Source organism: Phoca vitulina, unplaced genomic scaffold, assembly GCF_004348235.1.
Source record: "Phoca vitulina isolate PV1807 unplaced genomic scaffold, GSC_HSeal_1.0 scaffold121, whole genome shotgun sequence".
In the NCBI taxonomy this organism is placed as follows: domain Eukaryota; kingdom Metazoa; phylum Chordata; class Mammalia; order Carnivora; family Phocidae; genus Phoca; species Phoca vitulina.
In genome coordinates, this window is record NW_022589824.1 from 691,438 (window position 1) to 705,211 (window position 13,774).

Sequence of the window (13,774 nt, forward strand, 5' to 3'; positions counted from 1 at the left end):
AGAGCTGCGTTTCCTCGTGACCATTTATGTGCCCAGAGCCACCCCAGTGAACACAGTGCAGGGCTGCGTGTGTGATTGTCCTGGATGTCCTGTGTGGCCCTCAGCCTGGGGTTGAGGCACACCTGGTGTCCTCGGTACCCCGTGCTCACGGGGCTGTCTGTGTGGCCCTTGTCACGGTGTAGTTCACGCTCATGCATGCTCTTCCAGCGCTCTTTTCTTCCACTTCTTAGAGTGAGAACAGAATGGAGCATAGGTTCTCCAGTCCTTTAGTACAGTGCCTCTGTTAAGTGGTTTTCAGATTTTTTAAAACCCTGGAACTTTTTAAAAAATAAAATATTATAGAGAGCCTCATTCTATAAAGCCAGTCAACCTGGAGCTGCTTTATCTAGAACAGGGTGGAGAGCCCTGAGTCCCCAGGAGCCCCAGCTTGTCTGGAAACCCCAGACCCCCAGCTATTTGCTTTTTCCTGTCCTGTGCCTTCCTCGACCTTTTGTACCTGCATAGTTTGCTTCAAGGATTTCTTTCCCCTCAGTTGGTGAACTGCTGGGCAAGGTGGAAGGTGCTGGGGAAAGGGTCCAGGAGAGGACAGACTGGCCAGTGTTGCGTGGCTACACTTACTTTAGAGGTGGACACATCTGGAGACTGTGCAATTTACTCCTTGTCGTGGGTGAGAAGTCTGTCAGGCAGACAGATGAGGCCTATCCCCAGTGACTGGCAGTGAGTCCACTGTTCCTCCTCAGCCTCACTCTTGCAGCCACACTGTTCCTGGGGACGGGACCGTCCCGAGGCAGGGGACTGGGTGTGGGAGGTGCTCCAGGGCCCTGCTTCTGATGATCGGTGAGTTCTCCCTTGCACTTCTCCTGCTTATAGCAGGGTGATCATGTTGGCCGTCCACACAGCTTAATGTTTTATTGTGAGTAAAGCAGATGATCTGTAAGGTACTGTCAGTTTTCTCTGTGCAACTTAGGACAAGTGAGAAATGCCTGTCACTGTTGTGGCATGCTGATGATTTTGGTAATCAGATTTTGTGAATTATCACCTACCTTTAAAAAACATTTGAATGGTATTTCTTTTCCTTTCTTGTCCCCTTTTGACTTTTTTTTTTTTTAGCTTGCTTGCCTTTTGTTTTAGCAGCTGCAGTATCTCGGAAGAAAAAACGAAGAATGGGAACCTATAGCCTGGTTCCTAAGAAAAAGACCAAAGTATTAAAACAGAGGACGGTGATTGAGATGTTTAAGAGTATAACTCATTCCACTGTGGGTTCCAAGGTAAGGCGTGCCTGCGTTGTTTGCACGTGTGCTTGGAAATCCACGTTTGTGTCAGGACCTCTCTGGCCACAAGAGCACCACGTGAGGTTGTCCGTAATTTGATGACCTCGGTCCCTTTTGAAGGAACCCAGGCTCTGAGGTGCCTCGTTCTGGGGCGCAGCCTCTTTCCCAGTGCTCCCTGACCCCTCATCCCTCACCCTTTCCTGGCTCTTCCCCCAGTGGCAGAGTCGCTGCATCCCACCTTGCAGGCCACGCCCTGGCAGGAGTTGGCAGGTTGCTCCTGATGCTGGGGTTCTTCGTGACAGTGTGCTCTTTCCCGTGTTCCAGGGCGACAAGGACCTGGGCGCCAGCACCCTTCACGTGAATGGGGAAAGCTTGGAGCTGGACTCAGAGGAGGACGAGTCGGAGGAGCTTGATGAGGATGAGGACCAGGGGGCCGAGCAGGCTGCTGCATTTCCCACAGAGGACAGCAGGACCTCTAAGGGGGGCAGTGTGTCAGAAACCGACCGCACCCAGAAGGTAGGCCTTTTTCACCCCCTCGGGGAGGGACTACAGATGATGGGTCATTGGTCCTGTGAGGGGCGGTCTGGCCCTTCTCTGCCGCAGTCACTTCCCTGTTTTCCTTCTGACTTGGGTGTTTGCATTCTGTTTATCTTGAAGTTTTAGATGTTATTTTCATCAGAGGAGTGTTTGCCGTCTTGTACAGCGCTCTTTGAAGTAACATCTGGAGCTTGTTTAGGTTCTAGACAGACAGGAGCACACTGAGGGCTGCCTGTGTGCCAGGGGCAGCTGCTTGTCGCTGGCCTCGGCGTGACTGACCTTGTGCGGTCCTAGGCGCGCCACAGGTGCAGTCCTGCACGTGAGGCAGTGACGCTGGGAAGGACTCCTCCTCCTGGTTGGAGTGGGCTTCCAGGGCTGCTGGCTGGACCTGCAGAGCGGTCGTGTGCAGTCTGCTCACACCAGCTGTGTCTCGGCGTGCCAGGTGTCCTCATCACACGGCTCACTCAGTCTACCCGAGGAGGTGCCCTGGGAGGGGGCAGGGGCTGGCTCAATCACAAGTCACTGTCTGCGGGTGGCCCTGGGGGCTCAGCACTGGGCAGGGTCTTCAGGGGTTCCAGGGGCAGACCCGAGTAGAACAGTTCCTGAGTAGATGCTGACAACTGGGTGTGTGTTTACACTCTTAGTTCGGAGGGGGATGAAGTAGATGAGGAGGAGGAGGAGGAGTTGAGAATCAGGTGGTTGGTTGGAGATGGGTGTGATTGGACTGTTTTTTGTATCATACTTTTTTGAGAGAATTTTGGACCATCTTTATATAAGATGGGCTTTTGTATCTGATGAGGTCTTCTAAAACTAATGGTAGGCAGAGAAGTTCCAGGTGATTTCATTGAAATAGTGACCTGTTTGAAATGTATAATTCCGTGGATTAACTTTCTACATTTTGAGTCAAAGTGCTGTGCTCTGTAGGTACAGACTTCCCTTCCAGCTCTCAGAGTTTTGGGGGGGTCTTGTCTTGTGTCAGAAGCCACGGGTAATAGTCTATTTATGATTTCTGGGTTCTAAATAAGATAAACATTCTTTTTCACTGGTGACTTTTAATAAATTTGTGTAAGCTGTCTTCTTATACTTCATTGGTTTCATTTTTTATGTATAAGTACTTGATTCATGTACATTTGTTTTGGGATAAAATATGAGGTAGATATACTCAAAATGGGTGTATTTTATGGTATATGAATTCGATCTCAGTAAAGCTTTTTAGGCAAAATGTGAGGTCAGGGTCCCATGGCTTCCCTCAAAATGGTTATAGCCACATTATGTGAGCACCATTTATTGACTGACGTTTCTTTCCCCTGAAGATTTAAAACGTCACCTTTATCGAACAGCATATGGCATATAGAGCTGACTCGGTTTCTGGGTTCTCCTCTTCCAGAGAGAATCTGGATGCTGAGTAATACTGAGTAACTCTATACATTGGTATAAAGGAAAGAATTAAATGGATAGCAAGCCAACAAAAAGAATCAAGAAACCAGTAAAAGTAGAATCACAAGGACAGTGTGGCCAAATGGAAAACGAAATAAGATAACAGGAACAAATCTAAATAAATCAGCAATAGAAATAAACAGTAATGGGTTTATTATGTGAACTGCTTCAGAGAATAGAGAAAGATGGGGATGGACACTAGCTCCTTCTGAGGCCAAACTCGCTTTCAGTCCTGGAACAGTATTGGTTAGACAGAGCTGTATCTCTGCATGATAGCGACTGTGGAGAAGGTAGGGCTTCCCGGGAAGACGCTGGTTTATTACAGGAAACCTGTCGATAAGACTTACCACATTAACAGATTAAATGAGAAAAACTAGCATTTTATAAAGTTCAGCTGTATGTTTTTTGGATTTGGGGGATGACTTTATGATTTCAGCCGTGACAAGGAACAGTTCACTGATCAGAGAGTGACTGCACCTGTGTGCCGCCACCCAGCTCACAGGCCTGAGTTGTCCCCGCCTCCCCTGTGGGCCCTTCCGGTCCCCGCAGAATTGTCTTCTTGGTTTCTGTGTTTCATGTAAACGGGATCATGCATATGTTTTCCTTTTTCAGAGTGTGACTTGTTTTACTCGGTATTGCGTTTGTGAAGTTTATATTATTCATTCATTTTCGCTGTTATGCACAGTGGATTATAAAGTGGTCTGAGGGGTCTCTTTCAGAGGGGACCCATTCAAAGGGTCCGTGGGGTCAAAACTGTCATTGTCATAATGCTAAGACACTATTTACTGTTTTACCTCTCACTCATTGGAGTTACATTGTGGTTTAAACATTTCTCAGTTTAAATTTGTACAGTAGTAAATGTTAGTAGACGTAACACACATCAACAAGAGTGCTTTGTCATTCCCAGTAATTTCTAATAGAACGAAGGGTTTCTGAGACCAGAATGTTCAAGGGCCACTACGGTACAGTATTTCTTTGGGTGACTGTTCAAATTTATGTATCCATTCCACTGTTGATGGACATTTGGGCTGTTCCCAGTTGGGGCCTTTACAGATGACATTGCTGCGAGCATTCCTTTTTGTCCGTGGGGGGCACACCCACATTGGGATTGCCATGTCATGTGACCAGTGGTAGGCATAGCCATGCAGCTCTCCCGCTCTCAGCTGTGCGTGCGTGAGTGTCCTTCTCTCGCACTAGCTTGATACACTTGGTATTGCCCAGCCAGTGAGTGTAGTGGTGTCGCATTATAGTTCTGATTCACATTTCCCAGATTTCCAAGAAGCTTGGGTACTTTTTTACATGTTTATTTGCCATTTGGATGCCTTTTTTTTTTTTAAGATTTTATTTATTTGAGATAGAGCACAAGCTGGGGGGCAGAGGGAGAGGGAGAAGCAGGCTCCCCGCTGAGCAGGGACCCCACACAGGGCTCGATCCCCGGACCCTGGGGTCCTGACCTGAGCCGAAGGCAGATGCTTAACCGACTGATCTACCCAGGCTCAATCTTTTTAAAATACAAATTACCCAATGGTATTTAAAGATAGCTTATATTAAATAAACCTAAAGATATCAGAATCCTACCCCCCCTCAAAAAAAGTTACTTAGTGGTGAACATTTTAAAACGTTTCTAATGTCAATAATAAAAAGAGGGAGGGATTGCTCCTTTCTCCCCTACCATGAGCGCTGCAGTGTTGATTATTCTTGCTGTGATGCTGTAAAATGAGAACCAGAAGGAAACATTAATATTTAAAAGGACAAGGGAGAAGAGTTTGCCAAGAATATAATCATCTGTCTTAAAAAATTCAAGAAAATCAGCTGAGGAACTATTATAGCTAGTGAGCTGAACTTAAATGTGATCAAGACATAAAACCGTTCCTTTTCTTGTGTAGCTGCAATAGCCAGTTAGAAAATGTAACGACAACAGTATCGATAATAGCAATAATGTCTAGGGCTATTTTTTAACTTTTCTAATAGAAAATGTCAAGCTATGCAGACATATAGATAATAGTGAACAATTGTTAACGCTTGGCCAGTCTTGCTTATCCACACATGGATTGTCTTTTTTTTTTTAAGATTTTATTTATTTATTTGTTTATTTATTTATTTAATTTGTTTATTTTATTTATTTGACACAGAGAGAGAGAGCACAAGCAGGTGGTGGCAGGCAGAGGCAGAGGGAGAAGCAGGCAGGGGGAGCCCGATGCAAGACTCCATCCCAGGACCCCGGGGTCATGACCTGAGCCAAAGGCAGTCGCTTAATGAACTGAGCCCCCCAGGCGCCCCACACGTGGGTTGTCTTGAAGCAGATATTTCCATATGGATCTTTAAAAGAAAAGGACTCTAAAAGCAAAAATCACAGTATCACACCTAAAACTTAGCTGTAAGTCTTTAATACCACGAGGGTACTTAGCAATAAATTTAATAGGAAATGTCAATTCCCTAGAAGAGAAAACTGAAACTTTCCTGAAGGAGGTTGTAAAGGAGACATAGATTCACATTAAGACCTATTACTTGTCTGAGAAAAAAGCCATTGTTTGTCTGAGGGAAGACCTCTTATTTGCCTAAATGAAGACCCCTTGTTTATCTGAGGGAAGACCTGTTCTTTGAGGGAAGACCCCCTTGTATGTTTGAGGGAAGACCTGCTGTTTGTCTGAGAAAAGACCCCTTGTTTGTCTGAGGGAAAACCTGTTGTTTAGCTAGGGAGGACGCGCTGTTTGTCTGAGGGAAGACCCGTTGTTTGAGTGAAGACTCCTTGTTTGAGGGGAGATCCGTTCTTTGTCTGAAGGAAGACCCCTTGTATGTCTGAGGGAAAACCTGCTGTTTGTCTGAGGGAGGATCCCTTGTTTGTCTGAGGGAAGACCTCTTGTTTGCTTGAGTGAAGACCCCTTGTGTACCTGAGGGAAGATCTGCTCTTTGTCTGAGGGAAGACCCCTTGTTTGTCTGAGGGAAGACACCTTGTTTGAGGGAAGACCTGCTCTTTGTCTGAGGGAAGACCTCTTGTTTGCCTGAGGGAAGACTCCTTGTCTGAGGGAAGGCCGGTTACTTGTCTGAATGAGAAGATCATTGTTTCATCCTCCCCACTTTGCCTATAAGTCCAGAATAGTTCTCATCAAGACCCTCAGAGGACTTTCTATAGAATAGCTGATGTGGGAATTGTGTGCAGCAAGCACAGGGAGAAAAAACAGCAGTTAGAACTACTGGAGAGTGATTAAATGGGGATTTGTGCAGGAATGGGAAAGCATTGAGTGAGTGGAACAGGAAATCCATAACAAACCTATTTGTATGTGAACATACAGTTTACTCTAAGGATGGTTTTAATTTTTGTTTATTTTTTAAGGATGGGTTTTTAGTTTGTGGTCAAGGGATCATGAACTTTTCAGTAAATGTTATTGGGACAATTGATCTTTTGGGGGAAAAATAGAGGGGAACTGTCACATCATGTCACATAGGAAATGTAAATTCTATTCTGGAATTGGCTAATGGTGATGGTTGCACTACTCGGAATATACTAAAACACTGAATTGTACACTTCCTTTTTTTTTTTTTTTTAAAGATTTTATTTGAAAGAGAGAGTGAGTGGAGGGAGGGGTGTGGGAGAGAGAGAATCTCAAGCAGACTCTGCGCCGAGCATGGAGCCTGACCCAGGGCTCGATTCCACAACCGTGAGATCATGTCCTGAGCTGAAATGAAGAGTCGGACACTTAGGGGCACCTGGGTGGCTCAGTCGTTGAGCATCTGCCTTCGGCTCAGGTCATGATCCTGGAGTCCCAGGATGGAGCCCCGCATCGGGCTCCCTGCTCGGCGGGAAGTCTGCTTCCCCCTCTCCCTCTCCCCCTGCTTGTGTTCCCTCTCTCGCCGTGTCTCTCTCTGTCAAATAAATAAAATCTTAAAAAAAAAAAAAAAAAGTCGGACACTTAACTGACTGAACCACACAGGTGCCCCTGAATTGTACTCTTTAAAAGCATGGATTTTAGAGTAGGTAAGTTATATTTCAGTAAAGTTGTTATTTAAAAAAGTAAATTACAGAAGCTTTAAAGTGTCAACACAAAATACCGAACTGTGGAAGAAAATGTTAGAAACTGTTTTTCTAATCTCAAATAAGGAAGGCCTTCTAGTACCAGACACAGATCCAGAAGCGACAAAGAGAAAGATGAGAGGTTTGACTTGTCCAGATAAAGTCTCAATATTTTTGTATAATAAAGACCAGAAGCAAAGCTTCACTTGATAGGGAAAATTTTATAACATATTTAATAGACAAAGCATTGTTACCTTATATGTGTGTAGCTTCTACTAATTAATAAAGCAAGTACCCAGTAGCAGTATGGACTGAGGGTTTGGTCACAGGAGACAAAGTGGAAGAAGTAGGAAAGTATGTGAAGTCACGGAAGTTGCTCAGTTCCTTGTATACTTGGGGAATGAAGACCAAAGTGATTGTGCGACCCCTTTGGAGGGCTGGTTGTGCCTTTGTGGGCATTGCTGATGGCAGCAGTCTTGAACTCCACATTTGTAAAGAGGAGTGTGTGTCTGTTGGTTTGTCCTGGGGGATCTTAGTTTGTGTAAAACGCAGCCTCAGTGTGAAACTGATAAGGGTGTGCCTCGATTAGGGAATGGGGAAGTTACTGGGTGCAGCCCCACAAAGAACCAGGCTGAGGGTGTGTGTTACCACATCCCTGCCTCAGGGGGTAGGTGGAGAAGGGGTGAATGGATACCCATATATTTTAGTGTTTTTGCATTGAAAATGTATTCATGTATTACCTGTGTGGATAGAAAAGATAAATACAGCAAAAAAAATAAAATAAAAAAAAAAAAAAATGAGGTACCTATATTGCTTTGATATGGAAATAATTCCAAAACATATTTTTAATTAGAAGGAAGTTTCATTCACAAAATTGTGTTTGGTGCTCTGCCAGCCAGCAGGCAGAATCATGCTTCTGTGTTCAGGCCCATTCGTGCCAAACACTGGCTGGAAGGACTGTGAGCAGCACTAGCATGATGGTCCTGGGGGCTGAACTGGGCTCTTGGGTGGGTTTAAAGGGTAGGTTTTGCATTTTATATTATTTTTTGGCCTCTGGAAGTCTTTTTACTGTGTATTTTGTTACTTTTTAATTGAATTTTACTACACACAAGATGCATCAAGTGCACTAGTCTTCAGCATACTGATGATGGTGTGTTACGTGCCGAGGGGGCTGCCTTCCAGATCAGTACAGAAATACAGCAGAGGAGTGGCCCACCTGGGACGGGCTCTTGGGCAGGGGTCAGGCAGGACTCGGAGCTGGTACCGGTCACTTCGTGGACACAGCACCTGTGTCATCTCCCACCCCCCAGCCCGCCTGTGCACGTGCATCTTCAGCGCTGACTGCCAGTGTGTCCAGTAATATGTGTTTTTATCGAGTCACCTCCACTGAAGGGTCTCATTAGTTGTGTTTTCTTTTTGGCTTGTTGTGCGGCTGGCCAGACGGACGGCGAGTCTGAAGAGGAGCAAGAGTCAGCCGGCACCGGGGAGGAAGACGAGGATGGAGATGAGTCTGATCTGGTAACCCCAGCCCCGCACTCTGATTTCGTGTTTGGTGGCAGAGTAAAGCAGGAGGCTCTGTGGTCTGTCCAGCCCTTCACTCAGCCGTCATTGCAAGTGTGTGCTTGGAATCTGGGGCCGTGATGGCAGATCTCATCCCAGACGTTGGGAAGGAGCATGAGAAAGACATCTGAGCAGAGAGCCAAAGGAGATGGGCTTGGCTCAGGTCCTCATCGGGCAGGCAGGGCTAGGGGAGGGAGGTTGGGGCTTTGGTGTGTGAGGGGTGGTAGAATGGGTAGGAATTGGCAGCAAGGACAGTGGCCGTGATTCTGCCCTATGACCAATGTGAGAGAGAAGGAAGGATTTGAGTTGTCTCAGGATTAGAGCCAGCAGGACCTTCTGTGGGCTGGTTGTCACAGGGAGGTAAGCGGTCAGAGGGCAGGGGCACTGGGTCTGTGGGGATGGGGGAGCAGGGGCTTGGAGATGGGGAAGAGCACAAGCCTCAGGATGGGGCCCAGAAAGCACCCAACAGGTGAGCTTGAAAGCAGAGAAGGAGGAGTTGATGTGAGACGGGAGGGTCATGTGAGCTGAGAAATCCTCCCAAGAGGGAGACACTGGTCCCTGGCATCAGTGTGTTGTGTGGGTAGATGAGATGAGGACCTGGAAGGGACAGTTGGGTTTGGTGATACGCTGCTCTTTGTCTGGAATGGCAGGTTGAAGCGACAGTGAGCTTGGGGGCAGTGCTTGAGGAAGTTGGGTCTGAAATTTTGCAGTAAGGAGGGCAGGGGTGAGGCAGAGGAAATGGAGCACAGGGTGCATCGGGCCACTGGTGGGGCCGCAGAGGAGGCTGTGTGCTGGTGGGCCACCGCAGTCAGACTGGGCACCCAGCTCCGCGCCTGCTGTGTCTCCTCTGTTCCTCCTCCTAGCGTCTGTATCCCTAGGGAGCAGGGGTTGTGCGATTCTCCTTGTAGACCAGTTGAAGGTGGTGGCAGTTCTTGCTCTGTGTCTCTTTGTAGATGCCCTTTCTGCATCTTAGATTTTAGAAATGGTCATAACAATCTTAAAATATTGTAAATTAATTATAATTTCTTTCCTTATTCTCCATGTAGATAATTAATGTGGACATAGATTCTGAAGCAGATTGAGGCATTCATTGTTCCTTTTCTCATGAGCAGAATGAATGGATGCATATGATTAAAAGTGGATTCTCTCACTGAGCTTATTTATTTATTTAGTTCCTGACTAGAACTTTCTCATTCTTTCTTGTGCCAAATTCGAGTAAGATTTATAAATTCCATTTAAATGTTCTTGGCTTTTCTTTTTTTTTTCCTGTAAAATAACAGCTTAGTGTGATTTAGGGGAAAACATGAGTATTTTTAAGAATGGGACCAGAAAAATGTCTGAAAGTGAAATTAATCTTCTAGTTGAAGAACCAAGATATAGCAGGTATTTTATTTTGCCAGGAAACAGAACTTCCAGTACCTTGTGCTTTCAGGAGCTCCCATGCTCTGCTTTTTCTCTTCCTGCCCCTGTGGCTCTCAGAGTTCTGAATCCAGTGTCAAGAAGAAGTTTCTCAAGAGGAGAGGAAAGCCTGACAGCCCTTGGATCAAGCCGGCTAGGAAACGGAGGCGGAGAAATAAAAAGAAGCAAAGCGGTGTGCTGGGTAAATGTGGTGTCCACATTCGAGGACTGTCTGGGTGGGAAATGGGCCCATGGGAGGCCGTCCGGGGGTGGGGTTGGGCTTCTGTGTAGGATTTCATTTGGAAAGGGGGCTTTACTGTTTTAAGGGGAAAAAAAAGTATGAACTTCATTAGAGACACTCAGGTGATCCTCAAGTGGCTTCCTTCTGGCAAACCTCCCTTAATGCTGGTTTCATTGTTGAGTGTTGAGCTAATTGGGATTATTCATCTTTTTCCTTGTGTGACCAGGAATCTGTGGCTTCTGAACACTGTATGGTTACCGTGGCTGCCCTTGGTGTCAGGTGTGGGCAGTGCCTAGGTCCCCACAGTGGCTTTCAGCCCTTTGGTCAGATTCCCCTGTTCTGGAAGTAGTGTTGTTAAAGGGGATGCAGGGAAGGAAATGACCCTGAAATCCAGAAGGTGAGCAAGCCTAGTGGGCCAGGGGTCACTTCTGATCGCTTTGTTGCAGAAGATTTGGCATGTGCTGTAGTGCACGTGGTTCAGGTGCAAGGTGGTGAGTTCTCACACGTGTGTGACCACGAGACCTCCGCCACAGTTAGGTCGTGAATGCTCCTGCTGCCACTTGGTGGCCTTTCCCTCTCCCCAGCCAGCCCTCCCCATCCCTAGGCTCCTCTGCTGTACTCTGTCTGCAGATTGGTTAGCACTGTGTAGGACTTCATTTGAGTGGATGACTGGGGAGGTACCCTTCCCCTGGCTGTCTGCTTTGTGCATAATTGTTTGAGTCATCCACGTTGTAGTACCAGTGGATCGTTGGCCAGGAACGAGTCCGTGGTTCATTCTTCACCTGTTGATGGACGTTTGGGCTCTTCCCTGTGTTTGTTTCTTACATTTGTATACAGTCTTTATTGATCAGACACTTTGGCTTACCTTGGGTAAATATTTAGGAGTGGACTAGCTGAGCTATGTCTGACTTTAGGGAACTGCCGAGAGGTTTTCAGCCAGAGGCCGGAGTACCGCCCTCTGTCTCTCACGTTCCCACAGCGGCACGAGAGCTCTGTGCCTCTGTGTCCTTGCGACACTCGTCAGGGTCGGTCTCTGGTCCCAGTGCTGCTGGGGCACCGCAGGCCTCGCCGTGCCTTCACTGTGTGGTCACCTCGTTGAGTGGTGAGGCTGCACACCATGGCCTCGTGCGTCTCCTTTGTACAGGGTTCTCTGTTTTGCTCATTTAAAAATGAGATTGTATACCTTCTCACTGACTTGGAAGAGTTCTTGCAAGATTTCGGATACAAGTCTTTGATTATGTACACATTTTGCACATATGTGTGCCTAGTAAATAAAAAAAATTTGTTGGAAGTCTAATTTATGAATTATTTTCTTTTAAAATTCCTGCTTTTTATGATCCCAGAAATCTTTTACTAAGTCAGGTCACAAAGATTGTGTCTTGCATTTTCTTCTTGAAGTTTTACAGTGTTAGGCCTGATGCGTGCATCTCTGACCCATTTAAGTTAGCATTTGTGTGTGGTCTGCGGCAGGCCGTTCCCCTGTTGCGTGTGGATGCCCAGTTGTTCCTGCCCCACTGCTTAATTTGACTTGTTTCTCTGGGTCACCCTTCGAACCTTTGTTGACAGTGTATGTGTGGGCTGTTTCATGTGCTTGTTTATCTTTACGCCCGTACCACAGAGCCAAGGAGCTTGTTCTGATTCCAGTTAAACACTGGCCGTTCTTCTCCAGCCCCCCGATGCACAAGTAGGTTTGCTAAGTGGATGTCAGGGAGGCAGAGCTAACCCTGAAGCACAGAGAGCTGTCTGTGGAGCCCGTGAGCCTCCCGTGAGCTCCGTCTTTCACTCATGTTTCCTTTTCTCTTCACCACGGACGACCGGCCAGTGTGGCTTTTATGCTCGCTGACAAACGAACAGTGTTGGTAGACTTAAGACTGCATGTAAGATGAATGCTTGAATGTTTATTCGCATAGGGGCTCAAATTTTATTTCTTTGTGTAGGGTGTTTAAAGTTGCCCAGACTACTCGTATTCTTCACATGCGTGGTGATGAGCTGAGCTCTCACAGTGGCTGGCTTCATCCTGTCTGTCCATGAGCTCAGGTGCAGGAGGCGACATGCGTTCACAGGCCCCGGGTACCACACTGCTCTGTATTATGGCTCACTTATTTCTGATCACTGACATAATATCCATGACTAGTATTTGGAAGCTTGGCTGTGAAAAACAGGCACCTGCCCTTTGCTAGTGTTAGATATTATCCTGAGTGAGTGTGTACTGTTCACAGGCTTCCTCCGTGAAGTCTGCTCACAACGGCAAGAACCCACGTGGGTTCTCCAGGAATGGTGGACAGGCCTTGAGGGCATAGGAGGCCTGAGTCTGGGCAGCGCCCATTTCACAGGCCCCTCAGTTGTATTCAGATTGCATTGCCCTCTAGAGCGTGATGCCCTTCATAAAGCACCATGTCTGACAGGTGGATATGTCCCTGCAGCCCTGCGTCCTTTCCCTTTGAATCCCGAACTCGGATGTCTGTGGGATTGGGCAGGTTTCCCAGCAGCACTGCACCGATGGGGTGGCTTCTCAGCTGCTTTACATCAGCTGGTCTTTCAGACCTGCAAATCAGAGAATTCTCTGTTTTATTTTTAAAGTAGTAGTTACAGAACATTTATATACTATGTTTTATGTTTCCTTGGTTGGTTGATCGGCCTTTATCTGACTGGTGTAGTTACAGAGAAAGATGTTTCCACATGTCAGTTCCTTGTTTTTCGTGATACAGCTCCCCCTCCTGCCATGAATAGTCTGTGGAAATGGGGGAGTTAGCAAAATGAGGCGCAGGAAAGAAACTGAGTGAGGCCGCAGTGTCCTGGACAGGGGTTGTGTTGGAGTTTGTGGTTTTGCATGGGTTAATTAGCCTTCCCCATGGTCTCTGCTGGAGAGGCAGCCCGCATGCAGTGTTTCACAGGCCCCTTCTGAATGCAGGTTCTGAAGCATATACGTCATCTTCAGGAAGCGCAGAGCAGACGGCGCCCGGAGACAGCACGGGGTACATGGAAGTCTCTCTGGACTCCCTGGATCTCCGTGTCAAGGGGACGCTGCCCTCACAAGCAGAAGGTGAACCTCTGTGCTGTGACCAGGCCGGGCACCATCTTGCTCTTTGTTTGCTGGGGGCGGCCTCATGCTAACGTGATGCCCTCTGGTGGGTAATGATGAAACGTTCGATTAACTGCATCCCGAAAAGGTGGCCGAGTGGATGCACTGGGGCGCGTTTGCCCAGTCCCCCACGGCATGGGAGTGAAACCTCTCCCGTAAGATCAGGTTGTTGGTGGTCATGGCTTACAACACGTCCGCCCGTCAGTCAGACGCATTGTTATGTAGCGTTCCTGCTG

General features: G+C 47.1%; 1 protein-coding gene across 4 annotated transcripts in view; it reads left to right on the plus strand.

The window, feature by feature from the left end:
* The window catches only part of EHMT1 (euchromatic histone lysine methyltransferase 1), a 78,665-nt gene that overhangs the window by 17,543 nt on the left and 47,348 nt on the right, over positions 1–13,774 (plus strand). The window contains exons 4-8 of one of the 4 annotated variants that reach the window (XM_032398798.1): positions 1,111–1,268; positions 1,596–1,787; positions 8,698–8,775; positions 10,297–10,417; positions 13,368–13,499. In XM_032398798.1, coding sequence (XP_032254689.1) covers positions 1,111–1,268; positions 1,596–1,787; positions 8,698–8,775; positions 10,297–10,417; positions 13,368–13,499 — 681 coding nt within the window. The remainder of the gene's footprint in view (positions 1–1,110; positions 1,269–1,595; positions 1,788–8,697; positions 8,776–10,296; positions 10,418–13,367; positions 13,500–13,774) is intronic. The other 3 variants (XM_032398799.1, XM_032398800.1, XM_032398801.1) reach the window with 3 other exon arrangements.